The sequence below is a fragment of the Chinchilla lanigera genome, unplaced genomic scaffold (assembly GCF_000276665.1).
Source record: "Chinchilla lanigera isolate Chin_1 unplaced genomic scaffold, ChiLan1.0 scaffold00001, whole genome shotgun sequence".
Lineage (NCBI taxonomy): Eukaryota > Metazoa > Chordata > Mammalia > Rodentia > Chinchillidae > Chinchilla > Chinchilla lanigera.
The window spans coordinates 7,573,788-7,587,594 of record NW_004955402.1 but is presented as its reverse complement, the minus strand read 5'-3'; the positions used below and the strand labels follow the sequence as shown (position 1 = coordinate 7,587,594).

The 13,807-nt window shown below is 39.2% G+C and overlaps 1 protein-coding gene across 1 annotated transcript in view; it reads left to right on the top strand.

Annotated features, from left to right (window-relative positions):
- The window catches only part of Smchd1 (structural maintenance of chromosomes flexible hinge domain containing 1), a 116,927-nt gene that overhangs the window by 73,597 nt on the left and 29,523 nt on the right, over positions 1 to 13,807 (top strand). Inside the window, exons 30-35 of the mRNA XM_005373146.1 lie at positions 1,496 to 1,621; positions 3,281 to 3,360; positions 3,602 to 3,759; positions 5,425 to 5,540; positions 6,704 to 6,768; positions 10,922 to 11,009. Coding sequence (XP_005373203.1) covers positions 1,496 to 1,621; positions 3,281 to 3,360; positions 3,602 to 3,759; positions 5,425 to 5,540; positions 6,704 to 6,768; positions 10,922 to 11,009 — 633 coding nt within the window. The remainder of the gene's footprint in view (positions 1 to 1,495; positions 1,622 to 3,280; positions 3,361 to 3,601; positions 3,760 to 5,424; positions 5,541 to 6,703; positions 6,769 to 10,921; positions 11,010 to 13,807) is intronic.

Sequence of the window (13,807 nt, the reverse complement as noted above, 5' to 3'; positions counted from 1 at the left end):
CTGGCGCTCCCCGCCCGAGGCTCCCTGTGCGCCGGAAGTCCTCCGTCCGGGGACCAATGTGTTAATTTTTATCTGGGGTACTTATACTACATAAATTAAATTTTTTTTGCCTGTTGATACCAATAGTTTGTTGGATGACTGTATTCTGAAACAGTTGTGTGCTTTTGAGGCAGAAATCTTAAACGTGTATGTATTTGATTTTGTTGGGAGTATAAAAAGTGACAATTTACTAAGTAAAAAAGTGTAAGATTTATTTGCAGATAACATAGTAATCCAGAAACTTTAAAATAAAACCAAAAGCTGGGCACACTGGCACATTCCTGTAATCTTGGGTACTTGGGAGGCTGAGGCAGGAGGATCAAGTCTGAGGTCAAGGTTGGCAATGTAACAGTCCTGTTTCAAAGTAAAATTAAAAGGGCTAAAGATGTAGTTAAGTGGTAGAACAGTTGCCTGCTCTGTGAGGAATCCTGGGTACAATACCCAGTACTGGGTACAATACCCAAAACAGAAACATAAAACTAATTTATCCATCTGTTAGCTGTATGTTTATATATAAATGTTGCTGAGAAAGTGATCATTCATATCTGATTTTTCTGGAGTTTCCTAATTTAATTCTTGATCTACCTTCCCTGCAGAGGGTCTGTCTAGTAAAGGGGAGTTGATAGAATAGCATGAAAATTAGAAAAAGACCTGTAAGTACGTAAATGTACATGCATGTTATTATTTTATAAATGAATAAACTAAAAAAATGTGAAAAATGTTAAATAACATGCCAAAATGTAGAAGTGGCGAAGAGCAGATTTGTCTGCACAGACGTTAGATTTTGGAAATCAGCATTTTCTGCTATTTCCCTGAAAAGTTTATTGCCACCAACTTAGCTAAAGTCATTTACTGAGAGATAGCCTTTAAAAATAGGAATCCTTTTAAAAAGTTAGAATATTATTTAGCAGTCGTCAGGAGAGACAGTTATGTGATACAGACTAAAGTACTGTGTGCTTACATTTGGAAACTGTCAGTTTATTTCACAATTCAGCCTTTTTATAACCTTTGGCAGATGAAAGGTAGTCAGTGGTAGCCTTGTGAACTTCAAGCTAGCGTAGATCATTGGTGAGTAGTGCTCTTTAGCTGACAGCCGAAAAGCTGTTAGTACTGCTATGTTCGCTGTGATGGAGAACTGAAAATTGACAGAGGAGCTAAGCTGTGGGTTGCCCGAGCTAAATGTGAGAAATAGGAAAGCTTCTGTTTCCGTTGCAGTCATTCTGGTATGTAATTTTTAAGAACCTGTGTTAGAAGTGCATAATGTCGTCGAATGCTGTTTTCCCTTTTATCAAATCATTTATCATCTTCTAAGAGTCATTTGTGCTCATGGAGTTCGCTTTCAAATTTATTTTCGTTGTTGAAAGAATAGAGCAGGAATAAATTAATTTTACAAGTGATTATATATTGTTTTGTGTATATGTTCTCTTGCTTCTTAAAATATTTATATCCTTTTTAGGCCATTCCAGTGATTAATGGAAGAGAGTTACAGAGCCCTCTGATTGTTCAACTCTGTGATCAGTGGGATAATCCAGCAGCAGTCCCTCAGGTTAAAATAAGCCTTGTCAAAGCTAGCAATTTAAAAGTAAGTTGTAAACTTCCTCAAATATTTCTTACCTAAAATACTGTATGTCAGGGTTGGGGATATAGTTCTGTGGTAGAGCATTTGCCTGGCACACACAAAGCCCTGTGTTCAGTCCCCAACAGTGCAGAAGAAAATTCAGCACTTCAGCCAGACATGATGGCACACACCTAAAATCCTAGCACTCTGGGAGGAAGAGGCAGGAGGATACTGCCTGGGCAATTTAGTGACTTTACAAGACCTTGTCTCACACTAAAGATACACCTGGGGTATAATTCAGTGTGAAGGCCCTGAGTTCAGTCCCTAGTACCAGGGGGAAAATCTGTACCTCATTCTCAGGATAATATCTTTATGCATCACATTTTATTTCTTTTTAAAATGTAGTCTCATTAAACCCTTACAACTGTTTAGTATAAATCAAATTAAGGATCCTTTTTTAAAACATTTTTTGAGGAAATAAAGTTTGTATCTTACAAACAGCGTATTTGTGAGATACAAACAGCGTAACAAGGCCAACATTTTACAGTTATGGTAGTTTGACTATTTATTTTATAGAACTAGTAACACTTACATTCCAGGTTAGGATGGATAGTTAATTCCTTTTTGTAAAAAAAAGGTGAATGAGCTGGGGCTATAGCTGAGCGGCACAAGCACCTGCCTGGCAAGTGCGAGGCCCTGAGTTCAAATCCCAGTACCCCAAGAAAAATACAGTCCTAAAAAAAGATGAATGAAGGCAAATAGCACAGTGGCCTGCATTGTAGGTTAAGGAATAGGCATTTTGGAGGAAACATAATGTAAGGAGGCCAACCACAAAAGAGGCATGGCGGGGGACTGTCTCGGTGTAATGATGGGACGGTGGAGCCTGGGCAGGGCCCTTACCTGCCAGTCCAGCTACTCATTCCCTCCCCCGCCGGTGCGCTCTCTGTCTCAGTATATGCCACTGTTGGTTCTGCTGTATGTTCTCTTAACGGGGATGCTGGAGAGTTTAGGGGAGACTCTTGACTTGCTGTGACTGCGGGCTACTAATTCACTTGTGTTTTAAATGTTTACTTACGGAAGGATAGTTTTAGTTTTTTCTTTCTCCCTCCCTCCCTCCCTCTCTCTCTCCTTTCTTTCTTTCCTTTTTCCTTTTCTTTCCTTCCTTCTTTCCTTCCTTCCTTCTTTCCTTCCTTCCTTCCTTCCGTTTCTAAGGAAGCATCCATAAAAGCCTCTACCTCTTACTAGGAAATGTGGCCACTGGTTGTTAACCACTTGAAAGTAGAAGCTGGGTGGTCGATGTGAATGTCGTGTGGCAGCAGAAATTTAAGCAGCATGCTTAAGTGAACCGTGAAGGGTGCAGAACCAAGATAGCGTCGTGGTGCTGGACTTGAGATCAGTGCTGTTGTCCACAACCGCACCCTCACCTTGCTCTAGCAGTGGTACTACACAGTGAACCTGCAATTCTGTATCCTCATCACTTTTAACACGAAATTCTAGTCTGCTTGACAAGAACGAGTGGTTACTGTCTTTGGAGTATGTGACTGCGTATGGCATTATTTCCACTAGTTTCTGATGTGAAAGTTTTAGATTTTATAAGTATGTGCAAAATAATTTTAAAAATAGGAATAAACAATTGATCTCTGGAATTTTCTAATTAACCAATTTGTTTTGTTCCATTTTTAGCTCATGCCTTCAAACCAACAGCATAAAACAGATGAGAAGGGCAGGGCTGATTTGGGAGTGTTCATTGTTTCTGCCCCTAGGTAAGATTGGGAAATTGGATAGATAGATCTCAGCTTCTGGAGATTGATGTTTCTTGTTACATGCTGAAGTTAAGAGTACATAGTAACTACTTTTCTTTGCAGAGTTAAGCAAAAGTAGAAGCAGAATAGGAGGTAAAAGTTTCCCTGAAGGAGTCAGACTTTGTGTAAATTGTATCCAGAGTCCTAGATTCTAACTAATGTAAAGTAAGCCCCCACCCTTTTTTTGTTCTTGTTTTGTTAGGGGAGAACACACCATGCAGGTTAAAGCCATCTTCAACAAGAGCACCATAGAAGGACCTGTAATCAAGTTAATGATTCTTCCGGATCCTGAAAAACCCATCCGTCTCAATGTAAAATATGACAAAGATGCTTCCTTTTCAGCAGGAGGTATTTTCACTGGTGAGTATTGGACAGTATTTAAATAAATCTTTAACAATAAATTACCTTGTTAAAACAGTGGTATAAGTTATTTACGTTTCATGTTCAACACAACCTTTTTTTCCCTCTTTTTTGAAACAGGGTCTTGTTATGTACTTCAGACTGGCCTTGAGCTCACTTTGTAGACCAGGCTGGTCTCAAACTTGCAATGATGCTCCTACCTCAGCCTCCCAAGTACTGGGATTATAGGCATGCACCACCATGCCTAACTATAATATTGTGCTCTTTTTTTTTTTTTTTTTTTTTTGGTATCAAGAATCTAACTCAAGACCTTGTGCTTGCCAGACAGGCACTGTGCCGCTGAACTATATCCATGGCCCTTCAACACAATGTTTGAAAAGGCATGGCATTGCCTTTTGGATGGCAGAGAAAACACATATGCCTTAGCAGTGTCTACTTCCATCTCTTTGTCCTGGAGTCTTGTAATGTTAAGAATAATCTAGAAGTTCATGTATAAATTGGCACCCTGAGGTCATTAAATTAGTTGAGGTGATGTTTGTACATTCACTAAATTGTGAAGTTCTGTAAAAGAAATATGAACTAAATGATAAGATTTGTGAAGTTATGCTTGGCTAAACATGTGCTGTTACCTTAGACCCATCAGAACTGGAACCATTTTTCTAATTTGGATGGAAATACATCTTGTCAGGACTGTTTTGTTTTTGTTTTTGTTTTTGTTTTTCTTTCTTTCTTTTTATTTATTTATTTATGTATGTGTTTATGTACTTATTTATTTATTTATTTTTGTCTTTTTGCGACAGGTTCTCACTATGCAGTTCAGGCTGGCCTTGAGCTCACTTTGTAGCCTAGGCTGGTTTTGAACTTGTAACGATCCTCCTGCCTCAGCCTCCCAAGTGCTGGGATTATAGGCATGCGTCACCATGCCCAGCCATCTATGAGGATTTATGATTAAGATCAGAACAGCACACATTTACTTACTATGTACTATCTTGAGCTTTTAGTTATAGTCGTAAATATTACAATTTTCAGTGAATGTAGTATCATAGGAGACAATTGTTTAAGCAAGTGATTTAATGTAGTATGACTGTTGCTAAATCAGTAGGAAACTAGTATTTGCTTTATATAGGTAATTTTATGGAACACTTCTGTTTTATTGAAGGGACGAATGCCTATATGTAGTTATAAAGTAGTGAAAGAAACATACCCAAAATTTTAGATAAATTTTTAACAGTAATTTTTAATAATTAAATTACACATACACATAGCCTTTTATACTTTTATGAATTCTGTTTTAAATCTGTTCAGGAGAAACAAGGCATATTTTGCTTTAAAAAAAGGTGCCAAACAAATGTTACAGGTGGCAATTATGAGAATATTGTGTATGATGAGACTTTATCCCTGTACACTGTTGAAAATCATAAAAGAATCATAAACCATAAATTCCTGTTCTAGGAATATGTAAAGCATATGATACTGTAGCCAGCTGACCTAGGTCTGAGTTGCTGAGCAGACAGTCCAGCCATGTTGGTCTTCTGTGCTAGAATTCGTAGCATGGCAGACCATGAAAATAAGACAAGGAGAACTAGCTGTCCAGATTGTAGTGCTAGAGAATTGTGCGTCATGATTAGTAAGTTTGAGGTACATGTTGTATGTTTGCCATGACAGATTTTATGGTTAGTGTTATTTCTGAAGATGAGAGCATCATTAAGAATATTAGTCCAGCACGTATTTCCATGAAAATGTGGAAGCTGTCCAACAATGTGAACCGACCACCAGCAAATGTGAGTAGTGGGAGCATTTTTAGAAGTCAAAAATAGCTTACGTTTAACATAGAATTAAATCTAATTCAGGTAAAAATGCAGTATCTATATGTTTGAAAACTGGAGTTTAATTTGGGCCACTCCTTGGGATTTAAAAAAAAAAGAAGAAAAGAAAAAGTTAAGTATCAGCACTGTTGCTTTGGTTTGGTTCGATTCAGTTCAGTTCAGTCTCATCCTGTCTTGCTTTGCTGAGACGAAGTCTCACTATGTTACCTAGACTTGGGCTCAAACTTGTAATCCTCCTCCTCATACGTGCCCAGCTTTTTGATGGTATTGCAGAAAAAGTAGCCTACACTGTTTCATTGTTGTCTTTTGTCTAAGGCAATAACACAAAGCAAAAACCATTAAGTAGGACCAACAAGTAATGTAGGAAAGGAAAGGAAAGAGATGTTCATAAACTGCAGGGTAGGAATGATGGAGTGCAGAAACAGTTTGAAGGCCTGGAACCATGGCTGTCTAGTGGAGACATCACAACTGAGGTTTACACTTTCTAACAGCCACGTTAAAAAAGATACAAAATAGATAAAATTAGTTTTAATATTTTTAATCTAATGTATCAAAAGTTAGCATTTCAACATATACTCAGTATTTTTAAATATTAATCAGATTTTGCATTCTTTTCCCATCTCCTCAAAATTTACCATATATTTTACGGCAGATCTCAGATCAAAGCAGCTGTATTTCAGGTGCTTAGTCACCGCATGCCCTTGTTGGCTTCCATATCAGACAGTGGAAGTTCATGACAAATCTGAAATTGAAAACCAGTGATTTGTCAGAACATCCAATTTAATAACCCACTTCAGCATTTATGGTTCATTCAGATCATCTCTTTTGGAAGTTAGCTTCTGCAATTTAATAGTCTGAAAGTTAACTGAAGAAACCATACCTTCACTTGGGTAAGTTAGATGGTTACCTTGAGATGGCGTGATGACAGGTGTCTGCCATTGGGACTTCTCTCATTGTGTCTGTGTGTATTGTAAAGAAACATTGCGTGTGGGGTCCTGTACACTTACGAATGCACTGGGGGTCTGAATTCTCATTCAGGTATGTAGTAAGTTTTCATCCTGAGTGTACTGTGTTAAAAGTTTGTTATTTCCCCCTTTCTCCTTGTCTCCCCTTTCTAGGCAGAAACATTTAGTTGTAATAAAATAAAAGATAATGACAAGGAAGAAGGCTGCTTCTATTTCAGGTATTTGTCAAATCATTTCATGTGTTCTTGCATATTTTGTTACAATTTATTTAAACCATAGAAGTATGGACTGGGGATTTAGCTCAGTGGCACAGCGCCTGTCTGGCAAGCACAAGGTCGTAAGTTCGATTCCTGGTACCGGAAGAAAAACAAACAAAAAAATAATATGCCTGGCAAGTACAAGGTCGTGAGTTTGATTCCCGGTACCAGAGAAAAACCAAAAAGAAAAACAAACCATAGAAGTATTTGCATCCCTACCAAAGGAAAAGTAGTTTGTGATCAAGTAGACAATACTAACATCTCTAATTTTCCATTTTGAAGTTTTTTGGGGAAAGGCATATTTCGGGGTTTTGGGGTTTTTTTGGTTTTGGGGATTTTTTGTTTGTTGATTTGGGTTTTTGAGACAGAGCCTCACTATGTAGGCTCACTCTGGCCTTGAACTCACCAGCCTCCTGCCTCCACTGCCTCCAAGTACTAGGGTTACAGTCGTGCACCAGCACACCCAGCTGTCCTGAGTAAGATTTTGTTAAGTGGCTTGGGGAGCATCGGTGTGATGCTTGTATTAGCGTGAGAAGCGAAGCCTTGAGAATTCCCGTATGTTGTCAGCGCACTTTCTGTGTTTTATTATGGAGAGATGGCTGTAATTGTGAGATCTTCTGAAGTATAGGAAGCAGATTGGACTGGGTTTTGCTTCTTACGTGACTTTAAGCTGTTGCTTCTTCATTCTAGACTTCCATTTTCAAATCTGAAAGAAAGCTTTGAAAGGGTTATCTGTGAAGTTCCTTTTTTTTTTGGATACCGGGAATCAAACTCACGCCTTGTGCTTGCTAGACAGGTGCTGTGCTGCTGAGTTATGTCCGTGGCCCAGTGTGAGGTTCCTTTTTTATTCCTCCCCTAAGATTTCCTTTAAAGTTCTTTGGGGCTAGAGATGTAGTTCAGTGATAGGGTATATGCTTAGCATGCATGAGGCCCTGGATTAAATCCATAGCACCACAGCAAAAGGCGAAAAGGCAAAAAGACAAAAAAAATGTGGACTGGCAGAAGGCTGTGAAAGTTTTGGAACACTTCAGAGTTTGGTTGTTTTCTATGGTAGACGAGTAACAAAATGTTCAGTCCCATCCCTGTTCTTTGGCCAGCGTTGCTTTTGTCCCCTGAAGTGCTCAAATAATTATAAGGGTCCGATTTAAACTTTAAATTTTAAAAGAGGCAGAAAAGGGGCCACCTTTTCAGTCTGTTAGTTGTCTCAACCTATATGAGAATTGGGCTAGTCCATTATATTGCAAAATATTTATGTTTCCGTTAAATCTTTCTTTAGCCTTCCAGAGCAGCAATTTGAAGGAAACTTTCAATAAATCTTTTAAAAATAATCATACATGTTTTAGAACTAAATAGAGATGGTGGTTAAATAAGAATGAAATTCTGCACATTAAAATGGTTAATTTTTGTTATGTGACTTTTAGTTAAAAAATTAACACATATATAATTATACATATCAAGTAATAAAATATACTAACACTTTGAACATGTTTGAATGAAAATAATCTTGAGATTGCTAATGTGTTAGTGTTTGGGATTTAACATACAATTTTGCATTCAATTTTTAACTTTTTAAAAAGTGAAATAAGAAACTCCAAAAATGCAAAGAAAAAAAAAAAGGTATATAGCATTGTGACTTTGCCCAAATTGAATGTGGGTGTAGCCAGCACAGGGCAGGACGGGCTGCCCTCCCAGAACTCACTCCGCCCCACTGCTGCCCTCACCCCATGGAGCTGCCACACTGCCCCTCCCAATTTGGCATTCTCCTGGCTCTGGTGGCCAGGCGCCTGCCCCCAACGTGTCCAGTTGTGCCCACTCTTGATATATAGAATGTTCTTTTGTAAATGTCAAGACGCTTTCACTTCGTTATTGTTGTGTTTTGCAGTACTAGGTGTTGAACCCAGATCCTTCACACTGAGCCAGTTTCCCAGCCCTTTTTATTTTTCATTTTGAGACAGTATCTCACTAAGGTAGCCAGGCTCTGCTTGAGCTTCAGTCTTCCTGCTTCAGCCTCCCAGGATACTTGGATTACAGGTGTACAGCAGCACCTCTGACTAAGTAGAGTATTTTGCAGGTTGGCATTTTCTTGCAGTACTCTGAAGCCAGCCTTCCTGATCCCATCATTCACCTGAGAACTTAACTGTCAGTCTTACTGTTTTCTCAAAGTCATTTTCTTCCCTCCTTATGTACTTGGTGGTTTTGGATTTTGTTTCCAGCAGTGTTAGTATAGTTTGCCTGTGTGTATTTCGTTTTATGTATCCTACCTGGACTTCATAGACTTTGGCTATATTTTTTTGTTTTGAACAGTGCACAGCCATTATTTCTTTGGGTATTTTTTGTGTCATGATCTTTCCCTCCTCTCCTGGCATTATTTTGTAAGTGTGGTAGTCCTTTTCCCACTTCATTCTCTTACTATAACTCTTCACTGTTCAGCCATCGTTTCTCTTTAGATACTTGCTGTGAACCAGCATCAGCTAACTAATTCCATATAGAGTAGGCTTTAATAGGCTGATGAGTCCATCTTGGAGTCATCCATCTTTGGCATTTTTAGCTCTAGTACTTAAATTTAGTGTTTTGGGTTTTGCTTGAGGGGAGGTCTTGCTGCATTGCCTGGGGAGTTTGGAGGTCAAACAGGCCTTCCACCTTAGCTGCTGAGGATCTGGACCTGCAGCTTCACACCAGCACCTCGGGCTTGCTTTTGCTGTATTTTTACAAGCCGAGCGTGGTGGCGCATGCCTGTAATCCCAGCACTTGGGAAGTTGAGGCAGGAGGGTCGCTGTGAGTGCAGGCCAGCCTGAACTACATTGCAAGATCCTGTCTCAAAAAAACAAAACAAAACAAAAAACCACCTTTTACTCTATGTTCAAAGGTTCCATTTTTCTGTTAAAATTTTCAATCTTGTCTATCAACATTTAGTAAAAGTCTGCTTAGAGTTCCCTTAGGTGTCTCTCCTTTGTTTATCTTGTTTCTGTGTTTCAGTTTCTTTTTGTTGCTTCTCCGTGTAATTCATTATTTTGTTTTTGTGCCAGGCATTTTATTTCTTAATATCTGTAGAAATAATTGCACACCTGAGGTGTAATGATCTGTCCCCAGAGAGAGTTTGCATTTGCTTTTGTTGGTTGTCAGAGATGATTTAAAGCTGTTTTGCATCTCCGTTGGGAGCCTGTCTTCCTTAGGTGTACCTACACCCCGAGAGTTGGCTCCTGGGACTAGAGCAACCGTAAATGACAAACTCATTTGTTAGGGCCCCCTTCGTATATATATCTGGTTAAGTTACTTTATTTAGCCTTGGAACATCTTTAAGCAAAAAGTGTTTCCATGGCTGATTTCATCTGGGGAGATCAGTCTGCCATTTGAAGCAGAAGTCTTTCCACTATAACATCATTCATACTTTAATTGTAGTAAACTATAACCAAAGCATGCTAGAAAATGTACTTCTTACTAGGTATGGAATTTCATAGTGAGAACTAAATCACAATAAATAACTTGATATTTAGAATAATGAATGCGTGAATAGAAAATAATAAAACAAAATCAACAAAAAGGCCTATAGTTTCGAATTATAAAACCATCAGTTTGAAATTTTATAATATCGAAACTGGATATAATGATATATATCCCAGCACTTGGGTGGCTGAGGCAGGAGGATCTCCAGGAGTTTAAGCCCAGCCTGATACACTGAAAGATTTTTTTCTTTTGGTGGGTACCAGGAATCAAACTCTGGACCTTGTACTTGCCAGGCAGGGGCTTGTACCACTGAGCTGCATTACAGCCTGAATTACAGAGCAAGATTCTTTCTCAATAAAACAAATATTAAAAATACTGTAGCAATGAAGCAAAAATTCATTTGGTTTATAATTCATTTGATTTATAATTCATTTGATTTATAATTTCATATTGTGAGTTCCATTTTTATTGTATCCAGATGTTTTGTGAAAGAATGTACAGTTAAGGGAGACCTCAAATTAAACCAGCATATAAGAAATGTTTGTTGAATGAATGAAGGTGAATATAATAAATCTTTTCATTCATCTATTGATTATGCAATCAAAAGTTAATGCTTTCAGTTTTCCTTTTACTTAAAAATTGTCAATAATCTAACCTCTTTTTCATTTAGAGACAAAATAATTCCTAACAAAGTGGGGACATACTGTATCCAGTTTGGCTTTATGATGGATAAAGCAAATATTCTCAACAGTGAACAGGTTTGCTTGCTTTCATAATATGAAATGATTAGCTCTACACTTTCTCACTTAGTGCATGAATGAAGTATTTGCTTAAAAGTGAATTAATTCCTGGGTGTGGTGGCACATGCCTGTAATCCCAGCGCTCGGAAGGCTGAGACAGGAGGATCATTGTGAGGTTGAGGCCAGCCTGGGCTACAAAGTGAGTTCAAGGCCAGCCTGAACTGCATAGCAAGACACTGTCTCAAAAAGACCGAAAAAAAAAAAAAGTGAATTAATTATTGGATTCAGAATATAAATGCAGTAGTCTCCCGATAGTCTTGGGGGACACATACCAACCTCCCAGTGGATGTCTGAAGCTGAAAAGCCTCTGTTCCCTGCGCTGTGTTTTTCCTGTGTATATTCCTATGGTAAAGTTTAATTTATAAGCTAAATAGAGTAAGGGGTTAACAATTAATAGAATAATTGTAACACTATTATAATAAGCTATTTAAAACTTGTGAATCGTTTACTTCTTGGATTCCCCACTTAATATTTTCAGTCCCTGATTGATTACAGGTAACTGAAACCATTGAAAGCAGAATTGTAGAGGAGAAACTGCTATAATATGCTTTTTCAGGAAAATTAGAAATATGTATGTTCAGTAATTAGACCAGATACACAAGTTAAGTTTCCATCTTTCTATCAAAGGTTCATTCATGACCATTATAGTGTGTATTGTTGTGAAAGTTGCTCATGCCAATCATACATAAAAAATGTCAGTAACGTTTCAGTTATTGGTACTCTGGATAGTGACATTCAAATTGTAACATACATACCTTCATTTAATTTTTTCAGTGTACAAAATTCATAAGATGTTTCTTACATTTTTAAGTGCCTCTAAGTTTGTTCGTTGATTCTTAATATATTGTGCCTAACTGGAAGGCTAAGGCAAGAGGCTCACAAGTTCAAGCTCAACCTGGGCAACTTAAGCTGTATCAAAATTTAACAAAGGGCCCAGGGTATGTCTACAGGTCCTTAGTTCAATCCCCAATACCACCCCTGCCCAAAAGAGCCTAATATGCCTTAAATTCTGAAGAGAATTTGAAGAGATTAAAGAGATTGAAGAGATTAAAGATGGCAGAGTAAAGGCCAGCAGCAAACCACAACCTGTCCGGGACCTGGAACGAAGACACTTGGAAAAGAACAGTTTAGTGAAGAGTTGCTCTAGGAATCAAGAACGAGCTGATAAAAAAACCTAGAAATCACAGAAAACTGATGTCAACACAGAGACGAGAAAGAAGCCATCTGGAACACTAACCCTAGCCCCTGCGGGGGGGAGATCTGTCTCCGTTAGGGATACACCTCAGTGTGAACAGCCGCCATGTCTCATTGTGCACGGACAGAGGGGCCTCTGGAACACCGGGGGTGCCTCACCAGCCCACAAGTCATAAAGCTTGTCAGAGCGCAGTGATGGGGGTGGGGGCGGTTGCACACAAACACTAAAGCTACTGGAGAGAGCACAGCCCTCTGGCAGACACCAAACCATCCACTGCCTGCGCTCCGCAGGAAAGATGGGGCAGGACTCAGCATTGCACAGCCAAGAGTGGGTGCGCAGACAACATAGGTCTTCATTGTGACCCCCACGTGTCTTCAGTTACTTCCCTTGCTGCGGGGACAAAATACTTGACACCCACAATTTAAGGAAGAAAAGTTTATTTTGGCTTGCAGTTTGTAGAAGTTTTATCCATGTGGGCTGGCTCCAAGGCAGGGTGGCACGGCAGAGGGGCACAGGGAGGCGAGCAGCTCAGGGCGCAGCAGTGGGGTAGTAAAGTCAGGGAAGAAGGGAGACACACCCTTCCTTCTTCCCACCAGACCCTGCCTTCCAGCAGCATGTTACTGTACTGGCCCTACGATCCTGTCACCTTCCACAGCCCTGCCTGGGGTCACATGAGGCTTTGGGAACATCTACATAGAAACCATGACACTACCCCTTAACCGTGTCTGGTGGATCCCAGCACCCCAGACCCTGGAAAAGTTGCCACTCAGCCAAACACACGGAGGAAGTTTTTGGACTCACTTGTCTTTCTGTTTGAGGGAGGGTCCTTTTTCACCTATATTTTGCTTTTTTTTTTTTTTTTCTGTTACTTTTATCTAATTAACTTTTATTAATTTTCCTCATTTTCCTTTTCCTTTGTTTTCAGTTTTAACTTTCATTTTTTTCCGTTTTCCCGCTCCTTTCATTTTTATTGCTGTTAAGCTTCGTTTTTAGCTGTTTAGTTGACTGTGCCATTATTACTGAATTCTTTTTTCTCATTAATACGGTGTAGTTGTGGCTTTCATAGATACTTACCTGTGTACCAGCATTTGGTTTGTCTTTATGTCTGTTGTTACTGCAGATCTCTTCTGTTGTGAACGGCGGTACAGTTGTGACTGTTAACTGACTGTGATAGTGCGTCAGTGCCGGTTTATCCTTGACTCTATGCTAGTGCTGATTTCTCTGATTAATGGCGATGCAGTTACTGCTTTTAATCGATTTTCACTGCGAGGATCTGGTTTGTCTTCCTGTCATCGACATTATTGTGGTTCATTTTCTCCTCTCTTGGTGGTCCTGAGAGTTCAGCTCCTAGAAGAAGGTTGGACACTAAGAAGACTCAATACTGTGCTGAATAGGTTGGGAAGGGACATAAGTACCAGCACATAACCAAACCCAGGGACACATCGCAGGGAGACAGAATTCCCGCAAGTAGTTACAGAGTTTTTCCACCCTAACGGATCTTCACCCAAAGCACAAAAACAATACAAACAAATACAAGAAAGCAAGGCAGTAAGATGCCTCC